General features: G+C 33.6%; 2 protein-coding genes across 6 annotated transcripts in view; one reads left to right on the forward strand and one right to left on the reverse strand.

Moving 5' to 3' along the window:
• LOC133171976 (sodium/calcium exchanger 2-like) overlaps positions 1–1,381 on the reverse strand; it is a 52,335-nt gene extending 50,954 nt beyond the window's left edge. For all 3 annotated transcript variants that reach the window (XM_061306799.1, XM_061306819.1, XM_061306785.1), the window contains exon 1: positions 1,312–1,381. The gene's annotated coding sequence lies outside the window, so the exon portion shown is untranslated. The remainder of the gene's footprint in view (positions 1–1,311) is intronic.
• A 2,974-nt stretch (positions 1,382–4,355) lies between these two features.
• Positions 4,356–22,532, forward strand: part of LOC133172035 (annexin A6-like) — a 39,865-nt gene continuing 21,688 nt past the window's right edge. Inside the window, exons 1-9 of one of the 3 annotated variants that reach the window (XM_061306842.1) lie at positions 4,356–4,641; positions 5,609–5,754; positions 7,462–7,542; positions 9,066–9,184; positions 16,120–16,228; positions 16,720–16,824; positions 17,224–17,310; positions 20,268–20,288; positions 21,254–21,322. In XM_061306842.1, coding sequence (XP_061162826.1) covers positions 5,671–5,754; positions 7,462–7,542; positions 9,066–9,184; positions 16,120–16,228; positions 16,720–16,824; positions 17,224–17,310; positions 20,268–20,288; positions 21,254–21,322 — 675 coding nt within the window. In that variant the 5' untranslated portion in view covers positions 4,356–4,641; positions 5,609–5,670. The remainder of the gene's footprint in view (positions 4,642–5,608; positions 5,755–7,461; positions 7,543–9,065; positions 9,185–16,119; positions 16,229–16,719; positions 16,825–17,223; positions 17,311–20,267; positions 20,289–21,253; positions 21,323–22,532) is intronic. The other 2 variants (XM_061306856.1, XM_061306850.1) reach the window with 2 other exon arrangements.

Here is a 22,532-nt window from a genome sequence, read left to right on the forward strand (position 1 = left end):
ATTGAGATAGGTCAATAATCCGTGAAAAGAAATGGATTCATTTACACATTTTTTTTTGCTTGGGAGGTTAATGCGAGAATAAACAGATGCAGCCTTTATGATTTTTATGATGTACAAGGGGTATTTAAAAAAGTTTTGTTAACTGCATGTTCGATAAAATGGTAACTTTCTTGAGTGTTTTCTTACAATGTAGGAAATAAAATAGTAAATACTCAGTGGATGTAAATGTACTGTCTCACAATTAAGCCTGCTCGTAATTAACCCCTCATATTGTAACCAGTATTGACACGCACTTGAGACTCCAAAGGATGCGCCGCGACATTTTGTTTGTTTATCAATTAACACCTTAATTATGTCTTCTCATTCCTTGATTATAGTCAAAATGCTCATGGTTCCAAGGTTTTTTAATTATCTAAAAAAAAATATTGATCACATATTCAACTAATTTTTTCAATCAATATTTTATTTAAGTCACAAATTGGAAATATAATATATTTTGTAATGAAATTCTGCTTGGGCTGAGGTGTCTTATAGATGGGCCGACCTGTCTTAAATCTTGGGCCGACCTGTCTGAGCCGAGGTGTCATTGGGCCGAGATGTCAATGGGCAGAGGTGTCGTTGGGCCGAGGTGTCTGACATTCGAGCCAGGGACCTATATAGTATAGGTCCCTGGGTTGAGCATCATGACTGGACTTCAAGACATACTTTAGGATCCTTTATAAAGAAGTCCAAAATATCCACTCTAATAACTTTATTATTTTTCCTGATTTTTTTCATTATTAAGATATTTGACAAGCAAGGAAAATAGTGAATATCCAAATCACTTAAAATTTCTTTAAAAAGCTTGAAAAACGTAGGGCATCTCGGACAAGTCATTAAGATGTTCTAAAAACTGCAGGTTAGGCTATTGTATTACACTGACTGCCTTTCGCAAATTTTTAGCATTGACCAAGCAGCATGGGTACTAAAATATTATTCATAACACTGTGCATGCTGACTGTTCGAAGGTTTATATTAATAGGCAGTTCTAAGTGTTACACTATGACTAACAGTAAACCAGCACCTAAAATCAACTTGACAGTATTCCAAGATTGCAAAAGCTGTCACAGAATCTGTCCCATAATAAAAATTCTGAGATATGTGGAGATAACGAACAGTATTCGAGCTCAAAAGTCCATTAAACATTACAAAATAGGAGCAGAGCAAACACGGACCTCTAAGCGCTAAACTCATGCATCCCCCGCTTTGTTATTCTTTCGCCTGATTTGTTCTTACGTCTTATTTGCATGCAATAAAAATTTTATTACTTACCATAAGAATGCACAAATAGCCTCATTTTGATTAATTGCATTTAAAAACCATAAATTTCGATTTATATTTGTTTTAACCCGCCATTGGTATGACGTCATCAGCAGACGGTAATTACTAGAACCTGAATAAATAGGCGTAACAATCCGGATTTTAATTCAGAAGCGAACACCTAATGAGAGATAACTCCCATAGGCCTAGTGCAAAAAAAATATAGGTGACTGAAGAACGGCAAATCTCAATGACATTTTATTTTAAAATGTGTGGGGTTTTGTTTGTTTTTTTTCAACAGAAAACACATACAATTTTTTGAGTTGACTTATCATTAGATTAGATCCGATTATGAAATTTAAAAATCAAAAGAAAAGATTATTAAGATTCTTTAATAGGTTTCGAAATAATAATATCAGAATTTTAGTCACAGACTTGGTTTTCTTTGAGAAAATTGTAAATGACTAAGAATTTACTTGAAAATAATTGATTTGAAGTAAATAGTATACGTGCAGATTTTCTTTTTATTTCAAAATACATATAATAAACAATCTATAAATGTTTGACAGTTCTAGCTAGATATATGATTATTTTGACAAAAGGATGTGTCACCATCGTTTTTGTTAGCATCTACATGCAGGATTTTGTTGTTTTGGTTGTTCCAAGACAACTTCTACTCCCGAAGAAAGTGGCGAGAGAGAGAGAGAGAGAGCAATATGTAAATTTGTTACTAAATACGTGGACTGACTTTTATAAAAAAAAAATAATAATAACTTTAAAAAATCTTTATTGAGGTCAGAGGTGTTTTCACGATGAAATGTGTGTGTGGGGGGGGGGGGGTTAAAATCCAAGAAATATAAATTCACTACAGAGGGACGAGCAATCAATCTCTTCTGATGAGAAAGGCCCCGAGCTCCTTGTCTCTGAATTATAACCCCCCCCCCCCCCCCCGGAATTCCTGAATCTGCTTCTGTAAACTTTTCACATTTTTGCACCCCATAAAGAGAGTGCAGGCACACAGGTAAATTTTTTTAACTATGCATTCTGGATAGTAATGTCTACCTTGCTGTGGCCTTAACAGTTCTGATGTTCCAATATTTGTCAAATTGCTTACTTGTATAGAGGGGGTATTTTTGCAGTTTGTTTCATATTTGTTTCCCCCTGAATATATATACAGATAAGTATAGGGAGTCAATCTGTGGCCTTTTTTTTCTTCTTGTAGTTCATACTTTGTTCATTTTGAATTTGGTCAGGGTTCTGTATACAGGTTACATGTAGTTTATCACGTTACTAATTTAATTCTCAATCTTATTATTTAACTATAGGTAAAAATAAAGCCGATTTAAGATTGGTATTTAGAATGACTAGTGAATTTGTATCCTTGATTTAAATGATCTTATTAAGCTTTTATCACTCCTCCCTGTCATGATTACACAGTTCTCCATATTCAAATTCTCACTAAGGTTGGGGGGGGGGGGGGGGGCACGGATCGTGGGAATTATGAATAATATAGTGCAGCCCCCCCCCCCTCCCCTCCAGCGATAATTTAATAATTCAAAACTTATTTTTACATTTTCAAACAGTTGAAATAATTTTTTTTTTTTAATTTTTTGTTTCCTTTAATAGTTTATCAGTTAAAGAGTCATGTTTGCTTCGTTTTAAAATGTGAATTTATACAAATTATTTATAACTGTAGTTAAATATGTTAATCAACTGTAGAATGTTTTAGAAATCATTCCTCTCTGAATATTCGCTTTAGAATTATTATGTTAGCAAAGTGTTTCTGAATCCTTCTCTCATCAGAGATTTTATTAAAAATAGAGTGAAAGAAGAGAGAGAGAGAAACGCTTGACTAGCGAAGATGCATACCAAAAAATGTCTTTGCTTAGAATTATCATGTTTTAATCTTTTATCATTTAAAGTAATTGAAGTTTATGACTAATAGCTTTAATTTTGATAATTCATGTAAACAAAAATTGTATTTTATTGAACCACTAAAGTACCTGTAATGATAAAGAGTTATCGCCCTTTACGCAGCGCTTGGTGACTGCATTTATTGTCTGAGTTACATATACGAACTATCTCACAGTCAAATTCTCTGTAAATTTTGACCCACACATGTATCTCTAATGTCCCGGTAAGTTGTCATACGATTCATCGGGAAAGGGGGGGGGGGGGGTTCGGACCATTAACCCCGTATCCTGGTATTTTCAAAATTATTATAGAATGATTAACGAAAAAATAAGTTTATGACATATTTCATTTTATCAAATAAAATCTGCAACATGACATGAAATATGTCAGAAAGGACAATTGCCCACCATGCACCCCTTTCGTCCTCATGAAACATGGAATCCTTGAAAGTTGGTAGAAAGAGTAAATGAGGCTTGTCTATGTAGGGAGACATTACCCCCCCCCCCCACCACGAAATAAGATTTTCGCGTTTGGAGTGGGTTTTTTGGCTAATAGAAAAAAAATTCTGAATAGGATTTTTTTTTTTCAAATTGAGTTGGGATGAACCCTAGTTTGGTGACCTTCAAAGTGTTATTTGGCGAGAAGAGGGTAAAGTTAACACAGTTTGTTAATAAGAAAAGTGCTTTACGTGTACCAGGTACGTTTGGAACCCCAATCTTTAAGTTTTCTAGCTGCAGAACTGTAGCGTTATGGTTTAATATTTTAGTCTTTGACCAAGCCTAAAATATAAAATCATAACGCTACAGTTCTGCAGGTATAATATTTCATGCTCCCCCTAACCCTTCTCTTTACTCGATGAAATCATAGAAAATTCACCAAATAAAGTTGATTTTTATTCCAAAATGTAATCCAATATCCCCATCGGCAACTTCATTATAGGGATCGGCTTTTTAATGATATAATCCAGAAAGTCGGTAATCTTTTAATTGAAATAAAATCAAAAATGTTATTTTTCTTTCAGGATCACGCGATTAGTTAAACCGCGCTGCCATACCAGAGTGCACAGCAAATAAAATGTCAAAAAAATCTTGATCACTGTTGATCCACCCCCAATATCGAGGATTCTGGAGAGATGGCAGGAAATTGTTGCGTGTTCCAGGAGTGAAAGAAGAGATCAACTGGCTGTTAAATGGACGGAGATCAATTTGTTGCTTGTCTGTTCTCCACCGGTGTAATGACCCGTCTCTATGGCGCTGGCCCGCTAACCGTTAGCACAGGTAGAAATATATGTGTGATAGATTAAATTTAATCTCTTGGAACAGTTTGGTATTTTCATGTTTGCGATCAATCGAGACATTTAAGCAGAATGACATCCGTTTGTTATTTTTTGAGGTAGCAGTTGGGAATGTCTTACATAGCCATTTAGAGGTAATGTAGCCAATTCATGATTTTGTCTTTCAATTCTGTCTCGTTATAGAACTTCTCATATCTGGGAATAGATCTTTGATCATCAAAGGAAATATACAGGACTGTGTCAAGAAACGTACGCATTAGATTTAAAAATAGACATAGATTCAATATGTATGTATTGTATATGTACAGCGTGCTTATAAATAATTTTTAAAGAGTTTTATTACAATAACTCAGAATTGTTTCTGTGTCAAATTAACCTTGATTTTATGTGAATCAATGATATATCAAGTGAAACTATTCAATATGTCAGTCCAGTATAGAAAAATGGATATAAAATTCCCATGAATATTTCATCACATATTGTGTAAATATTCCCATTTTCTGTTGAAAAATTAATTTCAAATAGGATTTATGTTTTCCAAAAGAGAATACAACATCATTGAAAAGTGATACTAGAATCACTATAAACAAGTTTCTCAGTTTTCTTTAAAAAAAAAAGAAGACCAGATCAATTCTTGTAATTTTGAAAAAGACAGATTGTGTACAAAGGGATATGGTTATAACTTCAGATATAATCTAGATTTATGGTTCAAATAGTGATTCTTGCAATTTGGATATCTTCAGTACATTCTATGGAGGCCGGGAAAGGGGGGGGGGTGTATGTTTATGGCTTACAACAATGCCTGTATTTTCAGAAATGTTGCATAGTTATATATAGTTCATAATCTGCATTACAGTAACAATTAAATATCTATTTAAATTCATAATGTTTTAACTAGTATTTATGTGTACTTTAATTAAAATTCATGAAACTGTGAATAAGTAGATTTAATTGGTTCTACAAATACATTCAGAAAATAGGAATCCGATGATATTCTTTCATTTAAAATGAAGTGATCCTGCATTTAACATTCTTCTGAATCCCGCTTTATTTACTGTGAATGAATATTTAATTTTAGTTTTTTATTGTTTGTTATTGCAGGATTAAACCATGTATTATTCATAGACAGAACTTGAAGAAGACAGACATCCCACAGAGAAATCATGCCTGGGCCAGGGTTCCCCGTGGCCAATAAAATCCTTTATAAGTATGAGCAGGATCGAGCCTATAGGCTTCACAGACAGAAGGTAAAAAAGATGGGGATTGATGGGGGGGGGGGGGGGGGTACACACAAAGTTAGGAATGGGTTATTGTTACCCAGAAAAATCATGCTTCCTTGTGGCCAATAAAATTCTTTTATATAAGTACCAACAGAATTGTGCTTATTGACCACATAGATCAAAGGTAAAAAGGCAGGGGGAGGGGGATGGGGGAATAGGAAGGAGGGATACAAGAAAAAGTTAAGAGCTTGGCAATTTGTTGCCTTTTCTCTCTCTCTCTCTCTCTCTCTCTCTCTCTCTCTCTCTCTCTCAGTTCAATATTCTCTAAATCTAAAATTTGTTCATTTAGATATTAGAAAGGAGTTTTATTTTAAGATCAATACTCAATTTTAGATCAGTATAAATGGGTACAGTTTACACCTGCTGTACTAGTTTATAGAAAGATTTTAAAAAAAAAATCAGAAAAAAAGGTTTGTCTGGCATTTATTTCTTACAGAGATGCATGTGTATTATTCAGAATTCAAATGGCTTAAAATTCCTAACAAACAATTTCTGCATAATGATAATTGAAACTGAACACCAAGCTGGGCTTTAAACTTGTTAAAATAGAATTGTAATTCTACTAACAACAAATATATACAATACAGTAAATAAAAGAAGTTGACGAAGACTTTTCTAATCAGTAAGAAAAACAAATTTTTCTAAATTTCAGTGTGGGGCATTAGGCGTTCATAATAGCTTTATAATCAGTCAAGCAGAAAGTCATTTAAAAAACTGAAAATCCTTTTCAAACATCTTGAAATTTTTTTGATTTCTGAATTCATTGACACCTACATATCTACCTCTTATGGAACCCCCCTACAGTGGAGTCACAACCAATTACAGCTAATTCAAATTCAAACAAGTGCAAGTTGTTAAAAGTCTTAGGAAACCTCATGCTTTCACTATTCTTGACTGATTTAGATTAAATTTGAACATAAAGTTTGTCAGATCTCTTGAAAAGGAAATTAATTACCTGAAAAACTGATAACTGAAGTTCAACATACATTAAGACTTTCATCAATCAAGACATTTTTTTTAAATACATTGTCATGAATTACTTATGCCCACACTTTCAATGAAGGGTTTGGGTATATTGTTGATATTCTGGTCTGTCTGGCACAATATCTTTTTCCTCAAACTCCTCTTAGATTAAAAGCAGTAGTTAATTTGTCTTCTTAAATATGCTTGGTGGTGTCCAATAGATGTACAGTAAGGTTTCAGATTTTCAGTTTGTTCGGAAGGGCTAATTTGAGCCTTAAAAAACAATTTTTTTTGCCCCAAACCTGGTTCCCAGAACTCCTCTCACTTTTAAATTATATAGTATGGCCATATCATCTATTGGAATGATTGGTGGTGCTTTGAAAATGTGGAATAAGGTTCAGAACTTTCAATTTGTTCCTAGGGGGCCAATTTTGGTCTGAAAAACAGTTTTTTTTTTTCTACAAAACCTGGTTCCCATAACTCATCTCACATTTTACGCATTATGGCCACATAATATATATTGAAATATGATTAGTGGTGTCTTGTAGATGTACAGATAACATTTCAAAATTTTCATCCTAGGGGCCCATTGGAGTCCAAAAATTCAAATAACACCATGAAACACTAAGGAGTATTTTTTAAATGTATTAATCTATGTCAATGGTTGAAAGCATTTGAAACATGTTTCAAGATTTATTTCTTATTTTTCAGGTGCATGGTTCAAGACCTACTGTTAATAATAAAAAGCCACAGAAACATCCTCACTTAATTCTGCAACTAAAGAAAATTCAGGTAGGTTAAGATATGATATTCTTTAGGGAAATCTTTATTTCATTCTACAGTCAAACCTTTTTATCTTGAACTGTCTCCAATGGGACTTTGAGATACCTGAAGATTCGAGATATTGAGGTTAAAGTACATAAAGAAAAAGTGATTGGGACTTCCTACTCGCTTTGACATATCCATATAATATTTGAGATATCAGTTGGAGATACCAAAGTTCAACTGTATATATACTAATAAGTCTACTAAACGATTTTGATAGTTTGGATTAGTTTGTTTGACTTTATATTAAGGAAGCTGTAAACACTAATGAAAAATGCTTTTTGGACTTTGAGAAAAATATATCATATAAACGTGCACATATTCAGTGTATCTAGATCATTTTCAAGAAAGGGTGTCTGCCGTATTTCTGCAGAAAAAATGTTCAAAGACAGTGAACTATTTGTGAAAAGAAATCACTGTTGTTTACTTGCATCTGGAAAATTAATGGAAATAATGTATTCAATTACACAATCTTGGTCTAACATAACATTAAGAATACTTTAATTCATGAGAAATTGTGTCATTAACTGTAGATTCCCATTTATTCTATTTTTCTCCTAAGGGCAGATCACTCTAACTCAAAAAAACTACCCTACAAATAGAACTCTTTAGTGTGCAGTGTTTAGAGCTTCCTTAATGAACAGGATTACATATGCAGAAGCTATGTGTGGAAAATTTTTAATATGGATACCATCAATTGTCAGTGCTTGTCACAAACAACAATTTGTGTAGAATGTTTGATGATGTCTTAGATTGCATCCACTAACCTATGGTTTAAATTAATGCTAGATGTACAGGCTACATAGCTACTAGCTACAGTTCTTGAACTCCCCCTGGTTGGTTGATAAGAAAATTAACTGAATTTTTATACCCCCCATCCGAAGGAGAGGAGGGTATGCTGTTTTACCCTTGTGTGTCTGTCTGTTTGTCTAGCTGTGTGTGTGTCTGTCTATCCGTAACAAATTTTGGTCACAGTTTTCTCAGCAACTACTCAAGATGCTTGAAATTTTAGCACACTCTTTGTTTAGGCATTCCACATGGTTGGATTCATTTTTGTACAATTCTGATGTCAACCTCCTGTTTATCCGTGTGTCTGTCCGTACCATACATAAATTTTGGTCGTAGTTTTCTCAGCAACTACTCATCGCAGATGCTTGAAATTTTAGCACACTCTTTGTTTAGGCATGCCATATGTTGGGATTCATTTTTGTACAAATCCGATGTCAACTTCCTGTTTATCCGTGCATCTGTCCGTACCATACATAACAAATTTTGGTTGCAGTTTTCTCAGCAACTACTCATCGCGAGTGCTTGAAATTTTAACACACTTTTTGTTTAGGCATGCCATATGTTGGGATTCATTTTTGTACAATCCGATGTCAATTTCCTGATTATCACTGTGTCTGTCCATAACTGAACTTGTGTATTCACATCAGAGGGGGGGTATTATTAGTGAGCATTGGCTCACAGACTTCATGTTTTTTTTTAAGTTGGAGGAGGAACGTCAGGCGGAAGTTGATCATGAAAACCGTCTGCTTCTACAGAAGATGACAAGGATCATGAAGGAACCAGCCAAAGTAGATTCCTGGAATGAATATCAATCAAAAAGGTTTGCAATTATCTGTCTTAATTATCTGAATGACTCCCCCCAACCACCACCACTCATTTCCTACATATTGTCCCCCAACACAGCAACCATGCCTGAATTTCCCAAGGCACAGGGAAATAGTTGCTGTTGAGAGGGACAATAAACTTGCTATTGTCCTCATAATCAGTAAATAGGTGTTTTGTTATACTGAAGCAGACTTTACTTGTGTCATGTCACCATCAAGATAAAACCAGAAGAATTCTGAGATGAAACACTATGGTAATAGAATGCTGCTGGTGAATAGTTAGAATGGGCTAATAGCAGGAAATCTATTCCATGGTAGGGTAGGGGCTGTTTACAAGAAATAGCAGGTTTAATTCTTATATTTCTATATATAAGAAACAATTCACAGACATATAATAAATATATATAATAAACTGCATCTGTGATTACCAAAGTTTTAGTAAATTGATCATACTGAGCTTCCTCGGGTTAAAGAAGTTTATTTTTCCCATAACATTTGAAGATGAAAATGTTATTTCATTTTTATATCCAATCTGTGCCAGCTGTGTTCATCAGACAGAGTTTAAAACCATTATACCAGGAACTCAAACAACCTAAGACAAAGATTTATGAACTTGTCATCATAAATAATGTCTCAATTTTCAAAAAATCAATGGTGAATGACAACATCTATCCCTCAAAGAAACTTTTCTAAACAGATCAATAAAACAAATGAGACAGTTTTAAGGCTTCCGTGACAGGATCTCTCTTATTACAGCTATTAATGATTTAAATCCATTTTGACAAAAATTGATCCCTCAGGAGCAAACATGACCCAATAATGATAATCAATGTGTAATTTTTTATCCATATTTAATAAAGTGGGATTGTAATTTAGAAAAATATTTATAGTATATATAAATCTGTTGGGAACAGGACACATGTCATATAGTAAACACAATAGCCTCTCGAATGAAAAACAGTGCTATTGAATTTTACATTAATAATCTAAAGTGGATGTATCTGGCGTTATACTATTAATTATTGAAATCCCAGTAGCAAGTTGTATTATAATGTAAAAGTTAAACTCTCATTTAGCTTGCAATGTTTTTTTTTATTGGTGTTCTAATGTCTTGTGCAATCAAAATGTAGGAATGTCCCATAGTGAGCTGTATATGTTCAAAACTCCTATCCCATTTGGAAATCTTTGCTATGAAAACAAAAATTTTAGTACATGTATCTGTCATGCATAGAAAATGTCAATATATGCACAAAACCACTTTTGGAAGTTATTGGTTTGATCTGTAACAATATACTCTATCAAAAGAATAAAAAAAAAATGTTTTTAATAATATCCTAGTTACAGCAGGCACTGGCAAATTAACAGAAACGTTCTGAATTTATATTGTCCATGATATAGCTAGGTCTAATTTTAGCACTTCATTTAATAAATGTGCATCTATAGTGATATCTCTTTATAAGTGAAAAAATCTGCCTGGGATTTCAAACCATAAAATCAACATTCTTTTCAAATCCTGATACCTAGAAGGCAAACTGTTTGCATGTTTATTTTGAGCAGTAAGAGTCACTTAATCTACCAAAATTGTAGAATTTATGTCCCATGGGTCCTGCAGGGTGGGTTCAGACCCAAGGGTGGGGCTAAGTCAGTCAAATACTGAAAATATGGATATCTATCAGGTAAACTGTTTATATGTCATTATCATAAGTAGCAAACCCTCTACCAAAATTATAGAATTCAAATCCCCTTGGTTCAGAACTTTTTTTAGTGATACTTTTGAAAAGTTATATTATTCAGTGTATCTTTGAATATCTTTCAAATTTTATGCTTAATAGCAATTAAGCTATGAGCCCTCTAACAAATTATTAATTTTGTGTTCCCAGGGTGGGCCTTATAAAGTTGATCACACATATCTTAAAAAAAATAATCTTTTTCTCTTCTAAGCACCTAGAAGACATTAGCTTCATGCAATGTGATAATGAACAAAGAGTCCTATCAAATTGTCAAGTTTTTGTACCAGAGCTCATGTCTTAGGTAGTGCTGCATGATTATGAGTTGGACAATGTACTCCAATTAACATCAACTCAGGTCTTGCTCATTCCATACATTTATTAGGGCTGATTCAATATATTGATTTTTAGCTCACCTTGACGAAGTCGAGATGAGCTTATGCTATACCCCCGGCGTCGGCGTCGGTGTCGGCGTCGGCGTCGGCGTTAGCGTCGGCGTCCCAGGTTAAAGTTTTAGGAGCAAGTCCCATTCCCAAGTAACTATAAGCCCTACCTGGACCAAACTTGCATGGATGATGCATCTAGGGATGGACACTACCAAACTTGCTTCGGATGCTGGATCTGACCTAGATTTTTCAGATGAGTGACCAGGTTAAAGTTTTAGGAGCAGGTCCATTCCCAAGTAACTATAAGCCCTACCTGGATCAAACTTGCATGGATGATGCATCTAGGGATGGACACTACCACACTTGCTTCGGATGCTGGATCTGACCTAGATTTCCGGATGAGTGACCAGGTTAAAGTTTTAGGAGCAGGTCCCATTCCCAAGTAACTATAAGCCCTACCTGGATCAAACTTGCATGGATGATGCATCTAGGGATGGACACTACCACACTTGCTTCTGATGCTGGATCTGACCTAGATTTTCTGGATGAGTGACCAGGTTAAAGTTTTAGGAGCAGGTCCATTCCCAAGTAACTATAAGCCCTACCTTGTCCAAACTTGCATGGATGATGCATCTAGGGATGGACACTACCACACTTGCTTCGGATGCTGGATCTGACCTAGATTTTCCAGATGAGTGACCAGGTTAAAGTTTTAGGAGCAGGTCCCATTCCCAAGTAACTATAAGCCCTACCTGGACCAAACTTGCATGGATGATGCATCTAGGGATGGACACTACCACACTTGCTTCGGATGCTGGATCTGACCTAGATTTTCTGGATGAGTGACCAGGTTAAAGTTTTTGGAGCAGGTCCCATTCCCAAGTAACTATAAGCCCTACCTTGTCCAAACTTGCATGGATGATGCATCTAGGGATGGACACTACCACACTTGCTACGGATGCTGGATCTGACCTAGATTTTCTGGATGAGTGACCAGATTAAATTTTTAGGAGCAGGTCCATTCCCAAGTAACTATAAGCCCTACCTTGACAAAACTTGCATGGATGATGCATCTAGGGATGGACATGGCCACACTTCCTTCGGATGCTGGATCTGACCTAGATTTTCTGGATGAGTGACCAGGTTAAAGTTTTAGGAGCAGGTCCATTCCCAAGTAACTATAAGCCTACCTGGACCAAACTTGCATGGATGATGCATCTAGGGATGGACACTACCACACTTGCTTCGGATGCTGGGTCTGACCTAGATTTTCCAGATGAGTGACCAGGTTTAGATTTAGGAGTAGTCTCGTTCCCAAGTAACTATAAGCCCTACCTGGACCAAACTTTCATGGATGATGCATCTAGGGATGTACACTAACCAACCTGCTTTGAATGCTGGATCTGACCTAGATTTTCCACATGAGTGAATTTTAGCCATATTTTAACCAAATTAGCATGGATGATGTATCTAGGGATGGACACTTCCAGACTTGTCTTGGATTCTGAATCTGACGTACATTTTCCAGATGAATGACCAGGGTAATTTTTTTGGAGTAGCTATATAATATTATGGCCTGTTATCATGTGGTTATGATTAGACTTGCATAGATGGTGCATCTAAGGATGAAAACTTCCAGACTTGCTTTGGATGTTGGAACTGACCAAAATTTTCTTGATTACTAAACAGGTCAAAAGTTTTTTGAGCAGGTCTATAATTAAATCAAACTTGCATGGATATTGATCTTGGGATGTACCCTAACTAGAAAAAAAATATGATGTGAAATTTGCCTTACATGTAGATAACATTCGTCGAGGTGAGCTTCGTAATCTTTGATTACCTATGTTTTTATATAAATGTAGGTAATAAATAGTCTATAATAAAAAAAAAACTAGTAAGTCTAGAGAATTTTAGCATTCGATATCTTGGCGTTTTATTGAATGCTGAATTTGCAATACAAGTAAGCCCCAAAACATTCCAAATGAGATTGTTCAATGTCGAACTTGTTAAAACAAAAAATGTCGTCTGGTCAACAGCAATATTTATGATGGGTAGTGGCAGGTAGGTAAAGTATCAATTTTCACAGAAAATTGAAATTATTAATTAATACTTTAGTACCTATAAGCCTCAATAAAATCCTCAGTAAGCACATGATAATGGTGAGAGTTCCATTGGAGCGATGTGATATTGAAAACTTTGAGAACAGACGGTGATATTACACAATTTTAATTTAAATACCGACACTGAAAATTTCAATCTCATTAATTTGGGTTATTGATTTAAATAATTGATATACATGTAAATCAATGGGGAAAATGTTTTAGTTTTATAATAAATAGATATTGAACTAAATATATTAAGTGCCAATATTTACCAATATAAGTTCAATAACCCTATAATATATAGATCCATATATGGATAGGGTTATTGAACTTATATTGGTATAGGTATCGATCTTCAAGAGTGTATCATATAAAAAAAAAATTCTTCCAATATGTATCAGTTAGGCAGTTTACCTTTTAAGGACATACGCAACGTAGTTTGAACTTTAGTCTTTTTCCCTGGAGTTGAAGAGTTCCAATACTTAAAGGAACTGTGTGCTACATTTTAATGTCTATATATGCTGTTGTACACTTCTTTTAAAACAAATTTGGATAAACAAAACAACTAGAATATATGTATAGTAATTTTTGTATATTTTTCTTTGAATTTTACAAGAATTTTCATCAGCTGTTATCTTTTCAAAACCCCTGGTAATGCAAGCAGCTTTTTTGTTTATGAACATCTGATGGCACTTTAATCTTAAATTAAGAATATCTTGAAAAATTATCAGTAGGTAAAGTACGTTGCGTATGTCCTTAAATTCCATGTAAAAGTTGGGAATTTAGTCTATCACCAAGAGATTATATTTGACTGCTTTGGAAAAAAACTTAATCAACAAAAAATGAAATAAACATTAAGCATATTGCACATCTTAAATAATTACTGCATTATAATTATAGACCACTGTATTTTTACATGCTGGTACATGTATAAGGTATTATTAAAAGCTTTTTTGTAATGTTAGACAAGAACTACAATATGGATATTAAAATACTCTGTTCTTATACAAATTTGGGTATTAATTAAATGATTCACAAGACTTTTATTATAAAATGAATACATAACTCAGATATATCACATATTGCTTTATAGAATTACTGTAGATTCTTAAATATACGCGAGGAATAAATTATTGCGTAATTACGCGAGGAGCACCGCTCGCGAAATAAAACTACTCCCTTTTATTTTTATGGTGCTTTAATGTATGTAAAATCTCTAGATAAATCACCCATTTGCGAATTATTTTTCTCACGATTTGACGTCATTCGGCCATTTTGCGATATTAAGTACTCGCGTAAAATAAGGAATCTACAGTATTGAATTGTATAAAAAATTCCTGTTCAATATACAGCCTAATATAAAATATATGTATAGTATAGATTCAAATTAAGATACTCTTAGTAATGTCCGACTTGTCATTACTTGAATAATAAGAATTATAAGCTGCTCAAAAAGTCTCATTATATCTTTGAAATGTTACATTTCATGGAGGACAAGAATTTGTGGGTTTCTTCCTACGATGAAAACAACAAAAATCCCCCCCCCCCCCCCCCAATAAAAATTAGTGATTTCACAGTTATTTTCTTATTATTTGGGAAATTACCTCTTTTAAAGATTTTACTCTGATCATTCCTTTGGAAAATATTGTACATGTATAATTCACATGCAATATCCAAAGCAAATTGGTAACCATCCCATCCATGCAAGGCTGGCCTTTGTAAATCATATCTTCTTTAAAATTAACTAACTAGATGCAACAATGTCACTTGATCATTCTTCGAGAAAAAGTCATATGCAGTATTCAAAACAGTCATTTGATCACACACCCAGTAAAATTTGTATACAGCACTTAAAGCATGTTTAATGCATCCTTAGTGGCAACTGTCCATGCAAGTTTGATGAATACTGGAACTATAGACACTCAGGAGTGGAAGTCCTCCAAAAAATCCTTATGTATTCTTAATATAGGTCACAAGAATTTAGGCTTTCTGGAGATGAACCTTTTTCTTTGAAGTCTGTGGTAGCCATGGGGTAGGGGATCAAAACGCCAAAATCGATGTATCGTATCTTTAAGACTATAACCAAATAGAAAGCAATACAGTCAAACCTTGTTATCTAGAACTTGAAGGACCAAGAAAAAACTTTGAGATATCCGAGGATTCAAGATATCCAGGATAAAATACTTAAAGAATAAGGGGTTGGGACTTCCAAATCACATTGACATATGCATGGTATTCGAGATATCAGTGTTCGAGATACCGACTGTCATTATATAGAAAATGATGGGAGGAATAAGACCTTAAATGTGACATTTCTGTGATGTATGAAAACCTTTATTTCAAGACCAAACAAAATCTATAATAAAATATGTAATTATTACAACTATATTTTTTTTATATTTATTGTCATCATCATTTATTTATTTAGAGCAATGACTTGCTAATTTAGCTAAGAAATAGTTCTCTCTCTATGCTAAATATAGTTGATCTGTGTCCTGAACATTCTGCTCATTCAAACACTCCTGAATGTGTTCAACTGTGAAAAAATGTTGATATCTTTTTACTAAAAGACACGGCAGGTATTTCTAATAAATGCTGATTTTATACTGTAAAGTATTTATCAGTCATTAATTGTTCACTATCTTAAAAGAAAGGTATTGAAAAAGGTAAATGTAGATATAGAATGTATTTTTAATAGCAAAACATTTTTTTACAGTCTTAACCTTCCGTTGAGAGAAAAGCAACTTCGTGAAATTCAGATGGAAAACATTGGTCTGGCCAAGCGGTTAGAGCACACCAGACCAGTTATCAGAACTGAAGAAATGGTAAATTGTAAACTATTTCAAAAGATTATGACTCAAAAATATGGTCATACTTTGTTATCTTGAACTAATGGAGCCAAGAAAAAAACTTTGAAATATCCAAGGATTTGAGATATTGAGGTTATAATTGGAAAAAGAAAAAGTTGTTGGGACTTTCAACTCACTTCAACATATCCATGGCATTCGAGATATTGGAGTTTCAGATACGGAAGTTCAACTGTACCATTACATTTTATTATGTCATGAATTTTCTTTAGGTTCAAGAATGAATTCTTCATTACTGCTTTGCGTTGATGTTTTGGACATGAAATTATGAAGAAAAAAAATCAAAAATATTAATTATACAGATTAAAGGTTAATTGTTTAAGTTAACATAAAGATGCTCTTTTCAAAAATGTGCATCTTATTTTCAAAATGACTGTAGAGTGCAGAAAAGACTCTTGGATTGTTCTTTCTTGATCAGTGATTAATTAATTAACATTTTGGTTATTAAGGAGGAGGAATACCAACAGAAGAAGTACTTACAGATGTTATGGAATGAAAATGCCAAAGATTTTGACATGGTTATTCCCCGACACCAACGATATAGACAGCTGAGAGTAAGTTCGTAATAGCAACTGACAAAAATATCCTCTTTTTATAAAAGATTTCCTGTTTCAGAGATAAAAAACAAAAATAAGATTTAAAACTGAAGAAGAAAAGTTTTGTGTAACAGGTTCAATTTCATTATATTATTTTTGTTAAAGATTTAGACGTAGAACTACTGTACGCATACTTATTTTAGCGTTAATCATATTTTAGCGCCTTCATGTCTGCTAATTTTAGTACACACTAATGTACGATTAAAACAAAGGCATTTATTAGAAGCTTGGTCTAAATGCACTTACTCATGATTATGCTAATTATTTGACAAGGCAGATTAGCTAAATTTCGAGTGCGCTAATTTATGTACGTTTACAGTACATGTATTACTGAAATGCAATGTGTATGAATTACAGAAAATAAAAGAGGCAGAACTTGCCAGAGAGAGAGAGGAAAAAGCTAACAGCGGAGAAGAAGGAAAGAAGGACGCGTTACCTCCCATTGTATGTATTCATTTCATCCAAACGGGGCCTATTTTTGACATACCTATGTGGTCACTCCTCCATTACTCTTCAATGAATGTTTACATTAGTTATTTTTGTCAATCTTGTGTACCACTTCTGTCTCTTGACTTTCTCTTCAACATCTTTTACTCCCTAATTTTATCAATTCATTATAGTTAGGCTCCAAAGTCAAGTAGTAGTCACTGTCTGTGCTTCTGTCTGTTTGCCAGTTCATCTGTTCATCTTCAAATCTTCATTTTTCAACTTTGGGTATTTTGTTTCAGCATGTACAGTAGTATGACATATTCCAATGCCATGTTTAAATCCTTGTGTCATAAAGATTATAGGGCTTGATCGAGAAGTTCAAGATTAGGACTGTAGTAGATCAAGATCATTGGACTGTAGCAGTTCAAGACTATTGGGCGGGTTTCTACTGTGACTTTGCAAAGAGAGATAATTTCTGCAAAATTTTCTTTCATAAATCTGTGCAAGTCCAGATTAATTCAGCAGCACACCTCTATTTTGATATATTTGTGACATCACAATTTATTTCTTCCATTTCTCAATTTTTAATGACATCACTTACAGGTACAATTTTAACTTCAAAAATATTCGTTGAACTGGCAGTTACTAATGTAGTAGAGATGTTAATGACCAGTGATTCTTCAGAGAGAATCCATTTGTATGAATTAGAAAAAAATGTATTGGTACTATTAAGATATGTAATAAAAAGGTTATTGACTGAATATTTGGAAAATTTATGCCCACCCTCGGTCTTTATGTGAATGCTTTACTGAAGCAAAGTCCTCAAGCAGGCAAATTTCCTGATATTCAGTCAACAAACTATAAATATTATTTCTTGAGCTCTTCTCTCATTTTTAGCTCTACTGGTCAGAGACCAGAAGAGCTTATGCGATAGTAAGGTGTCCGTCGTCCGTCCGTCCGTCTGTCTGTCTGTCTGTCTGTCTGTCTGTCCGTCTGTCTGTAAACAATTTTTCAAAACGCTACTCCTCCTACAGTTTTGGTCCGATTTCAATATAACTTGGCACACAAGTAGACTACACTAAGATACATAATTTAGTGCATCGGTTTTTGATTTCGATGGACGGTGTTGCCATGGTTACTAAAAATAGAAATTTCTGTGAAATTCCTTTAAAACACTACTCCTCCTACAGTTTTGGTCCGATTTCAATATAACTTGGCACACAAGTAGACTACACTAAGATACATAATTTAGTGCATCGGTTTTTGATTTCGATGGACGGTGTTGTCATGGTTACTAAAAATAGAAATTTCTGTGAAATTCCTTTAAAACGCTACTCCTCCTACAGTTTTGGTCCGATTTCAATATAACTTGGCACACAAGTAGACTACACTAAGATACATAATTTAGTGCATCGGTTTTTGATTTCGATGGACGGTGTTGCCATGGTTACTAAAAATAGAAATTTCTGTGAAATTTCTTTAAAACGCTACTCCTCCTACAGTTTTGGTCCGATTTCAATATAACTTGGCACACAAGTAGACTACACTAAGATACATAATTTAGTGCATCGGTTTTTGATTTCGATGGACGGTGTTGCCATGGTTACTAAAAATAGAAATTTCTGTGAAATTCCTTTAAAACGCTACTCCTCCTACAGTTTTGGTCCGATTTCAATATAACTTGGCACACAAGTAGACTACACTAAGATACATAATTTAGTGCATCGGTTTTTGATTTCGATGGACGGTGTTGCCATGGTTACTAAAAATAGAAATTTCTGTGAAATTCCTTTAAAACACTACTCCTCCTACAGTTTTGGTCCGATTTCAATATAACTTGGCACACAAGTAGACTACACTAAGATACATAATTTAGTGCATCGGTTTTTGATTTCGATGGACGGTGTTGTCATGGTTACTAAAAATAGAAATTTCTGTGAAATTCCTTTAAAACGCTACTCCTCCTACAGTTTTGGTCCGATTTCAATATAACTTGGCACACAAGTAGACTAAACTAAGATACATAATTTAGTGCATCGGTTTTTGATTTCGATGGACGGTGTTGCCATGGTTACTAAAAATAGAAATTTCTGTGAAATTTCTTTAAAACGCTACTCCTCCTACAGTTTTGGTCTGATTTCAATATAACTTGGCACACAAGTAGACTACACTAAGATACATAATTTAGTGCATCGGTTTTTGATTTCGATGGACGGTGTTGCCATGGTTACTAAAAATAGAAATTTCTGTGAAATTCCTTTAAAACGCTACTCCTCCTACAGTTTTGGTCCGATTTCAATATAACTTGGCACACAAGTAGACTACACTAAGATACATAATTTAGTGCATCGGTTTTTTGATTTCGATGGACGGTGTTCCCATGGTTACTAAAAATAGAAATTTCTGTGAAATTTCTTTAAAACGCTACTCCTCCTACAGTTTTGGTCTGATTTCAATATAACTTGGCACACAAGTAGACTACACTAAGATACATAATTTAGTGCATTTTTTTGAATTCGATGAACAGTGTTGCCATGGTTACTTAAAATAGAAATGTCTGTGAAATTCCTTTAAAACGTTACTCCTCCTACAATTTTGGTCTGATTTCAATCTAATTTGGCACACAGTTAGAATACACTACGACATAATATGTATTTCTTTTTTTTTTTATTTGGGTGAATGGTGTTGTCATGGTTACCGGTACACTGTACTAAAAATAGAAATTTCCGTGAAATACTTTCAAAACGCTACTACTCCTAGTTTTCATTTGATTTCAATAACTTGTCACAAAAGTAGACTACATTAAGATACATAATTCTATTTATTGTTGCATGTTGCAATGTTTCAAATCCAAGTGCTACTTTTCTTTTGTTATACAAACAGACCAGTAGAGCTACAGTCTCATCAGAGACTTCTGGTTTTTCCTTCTATCCACTCCAAAACATATTAATCATAGAAGACCTTCTTTACAGGGGAAAAACACTGAACCTCAGGTACTTCATTATTACAACATGGCTTTTTTTTAAAGATGCTTACATTAATGCAAAGCTTTTGGACTGTGAAATCATTTCTTTTCGTGGGTTTTTGTTTTCAGTTTCATGAAAATTTTACTCGTATTAGACCATGTGAAAAGTTATGGGGTAATTTAACATTGGTATAAGAGAAAACATTCTTACATAATAAAAAAAAAAAATTAGAACCCCCTGGGAAGAATATTGATTTCACAACACAATTATGTGTATTTTAATTAGCAAATGGGAAAAGCCTTATTCTAACTGCTTTTAATTATTTTGTTTGCTTAAAGGTAAGATGTGTACTATATATTGTTTGCAATGACTAATGAGAAAATATGGATTTTTAAAGTATTTTGCATTTTGTTTTTATTATCGTAGCTAAATATACAACCAAAAGAGACATACATTTTTACACTGCATTCTGAGGATGAAATCCATTTTTCAAAAACTTATTTTGTGATTTGCTTTATTGTTTTTCTTTTGTTTTATTTATGCACCTGTAGACTTGAAAAATTCAGAATTGTCACAGCGCCAAATGCTTCAAAAGATGCAAAGCCACATTACATAAATTGATGATTGATTAGTGGTCAACAAAACTTCATTTAGTACCTGAATTTTTTTTCCTTCCTGTCATTTGTAAAAAGAAAAAAAAATTATATACAACATTCTGATTTTATCATTAATTTAAATATATATACGTTTTTTTTCTTAATTTTTAAAAAAAAGCCTTGCAGGAAATTTGAATATTACATGTATGTAGATTTGTCAAATGGTTATAACTTTTCATTAGTTCAATAAGTACAGATTACCTGAGTACACAAATGAATTTACTCAAGTTTGTTTATTGTTTTTTTTATAAAACAAATTCAACTTCGCCACAGTGTATATTTAGCTTACATGTAGCCAACACTTTTTTGCAAATTTACATTGTATTTTTCCTGTAGACCATTAGATATAATGGCCCAGACACGCAGCGAAGCACAAGAAGTGATAATGGCGACAAAGAAAGAAAGGTAGCTACGCAGCTTCTTAATTTTTTAATAGCTTTCATTTGTTCATTAGCTTTAAGTAGCCAAATACAGTAGAACCTCATTAATTTGGTTCCCTCTGTTCCTGAATAAATCGTCCAGACTAATGAAGAGTCTGGATTACTGAAACATACCTTTTTTTTTCATTGGTAAATATAATTTTGAATTTTGTTCCTCACAAATTTTGTCCAAAATATGAAGGGTCTGGATTACTGACTTCCGGATTAACGAGGCTGCACTGTAATAGCTTAAAGCTTGTTGCTTCATTTGCTTGTGATTTTGAATCGTAGACAATTTGGTTTCAGTTTTCCTTTTAATGCTTTTTAAAAGTTGTGTTTTAAGTCTCACACAATAAAATTAACAATAATTCAAGCTACATTAATTATGTGTATTCTAAGATATTTATTTGTTGAATTTGAAAAATTCTATTATAGTGTTTTACAAACTAGCTTCATATATCAATTTATATATTTAATACAGTATTATCTTTTTTATTTTGTAATAAGCACATATTCTAAACTGACATACTAATTGATTTTTTCACCTAATCCAATTATTTCTAGAAACAATCCAAAATCCCCGCTAGACTTTTGGATATTTAAAAAAGGGTATGTAGTTGACGGTATTGGGACTGGATTGAAAATGTTGGAGGAGGAAGAAGATTTCCAGAAAAATATATTTCACTTGTGGAATTATGGGACACTTTTGCTGAATAAATACACAAATTTAATACTCAACACTTTTAAAAGCATATTTGTACTTTCTTTGCTGTTGACGTAGAAGGATATGGTTATTTTGATAGCTTGTTTTCTTTAAATTCTGCTTGTTATATGCCAGCAGCTTTATCAATAGAGGGTGAGCTGGATTGTACCTAGAAAATTTATATATATATTAAATTATATCATCTGTTGATATTTTCTAAGTTTATATTTGTTTCTGTTTGTATGCTTCTGGTAGTTTTGTGATGTAAATGTAATACTCATCATTAATGCATAATATGTACTTCCCTTTCAAGACAAAAATGAGAAATCTGTATCAAATGTACTATGGCCGACGCCCCAGGTCCGCGTACTCCCTGCAGGTAATTAGTGAAACCATCACTGTTTTCAATGTGCAAAAATGACACAACTCACTTGAACCTAAATGAAAAGATTATATTTTAAAAATTCACGCACATTTGTAGTGATGAAAAAAA

Source organism: Saccostrea echinata, unplaced genomic scaffold (assembly GCF_033153115.1).
Source record: "Saccostrea echinata isolate AGI-Se365-2 ecotype Australia unplaced genomic scaffold, CSIRO_AGI_Sech_v1 ptg000002l, whole genome shotgun sequence".
NCBI classification, from domain to species: Eukaryota; Metazoa; Mollusca; class Bivalvia; order Ostreida; family Ostreidae; genus Saccostrea; species Saccostrea echinata.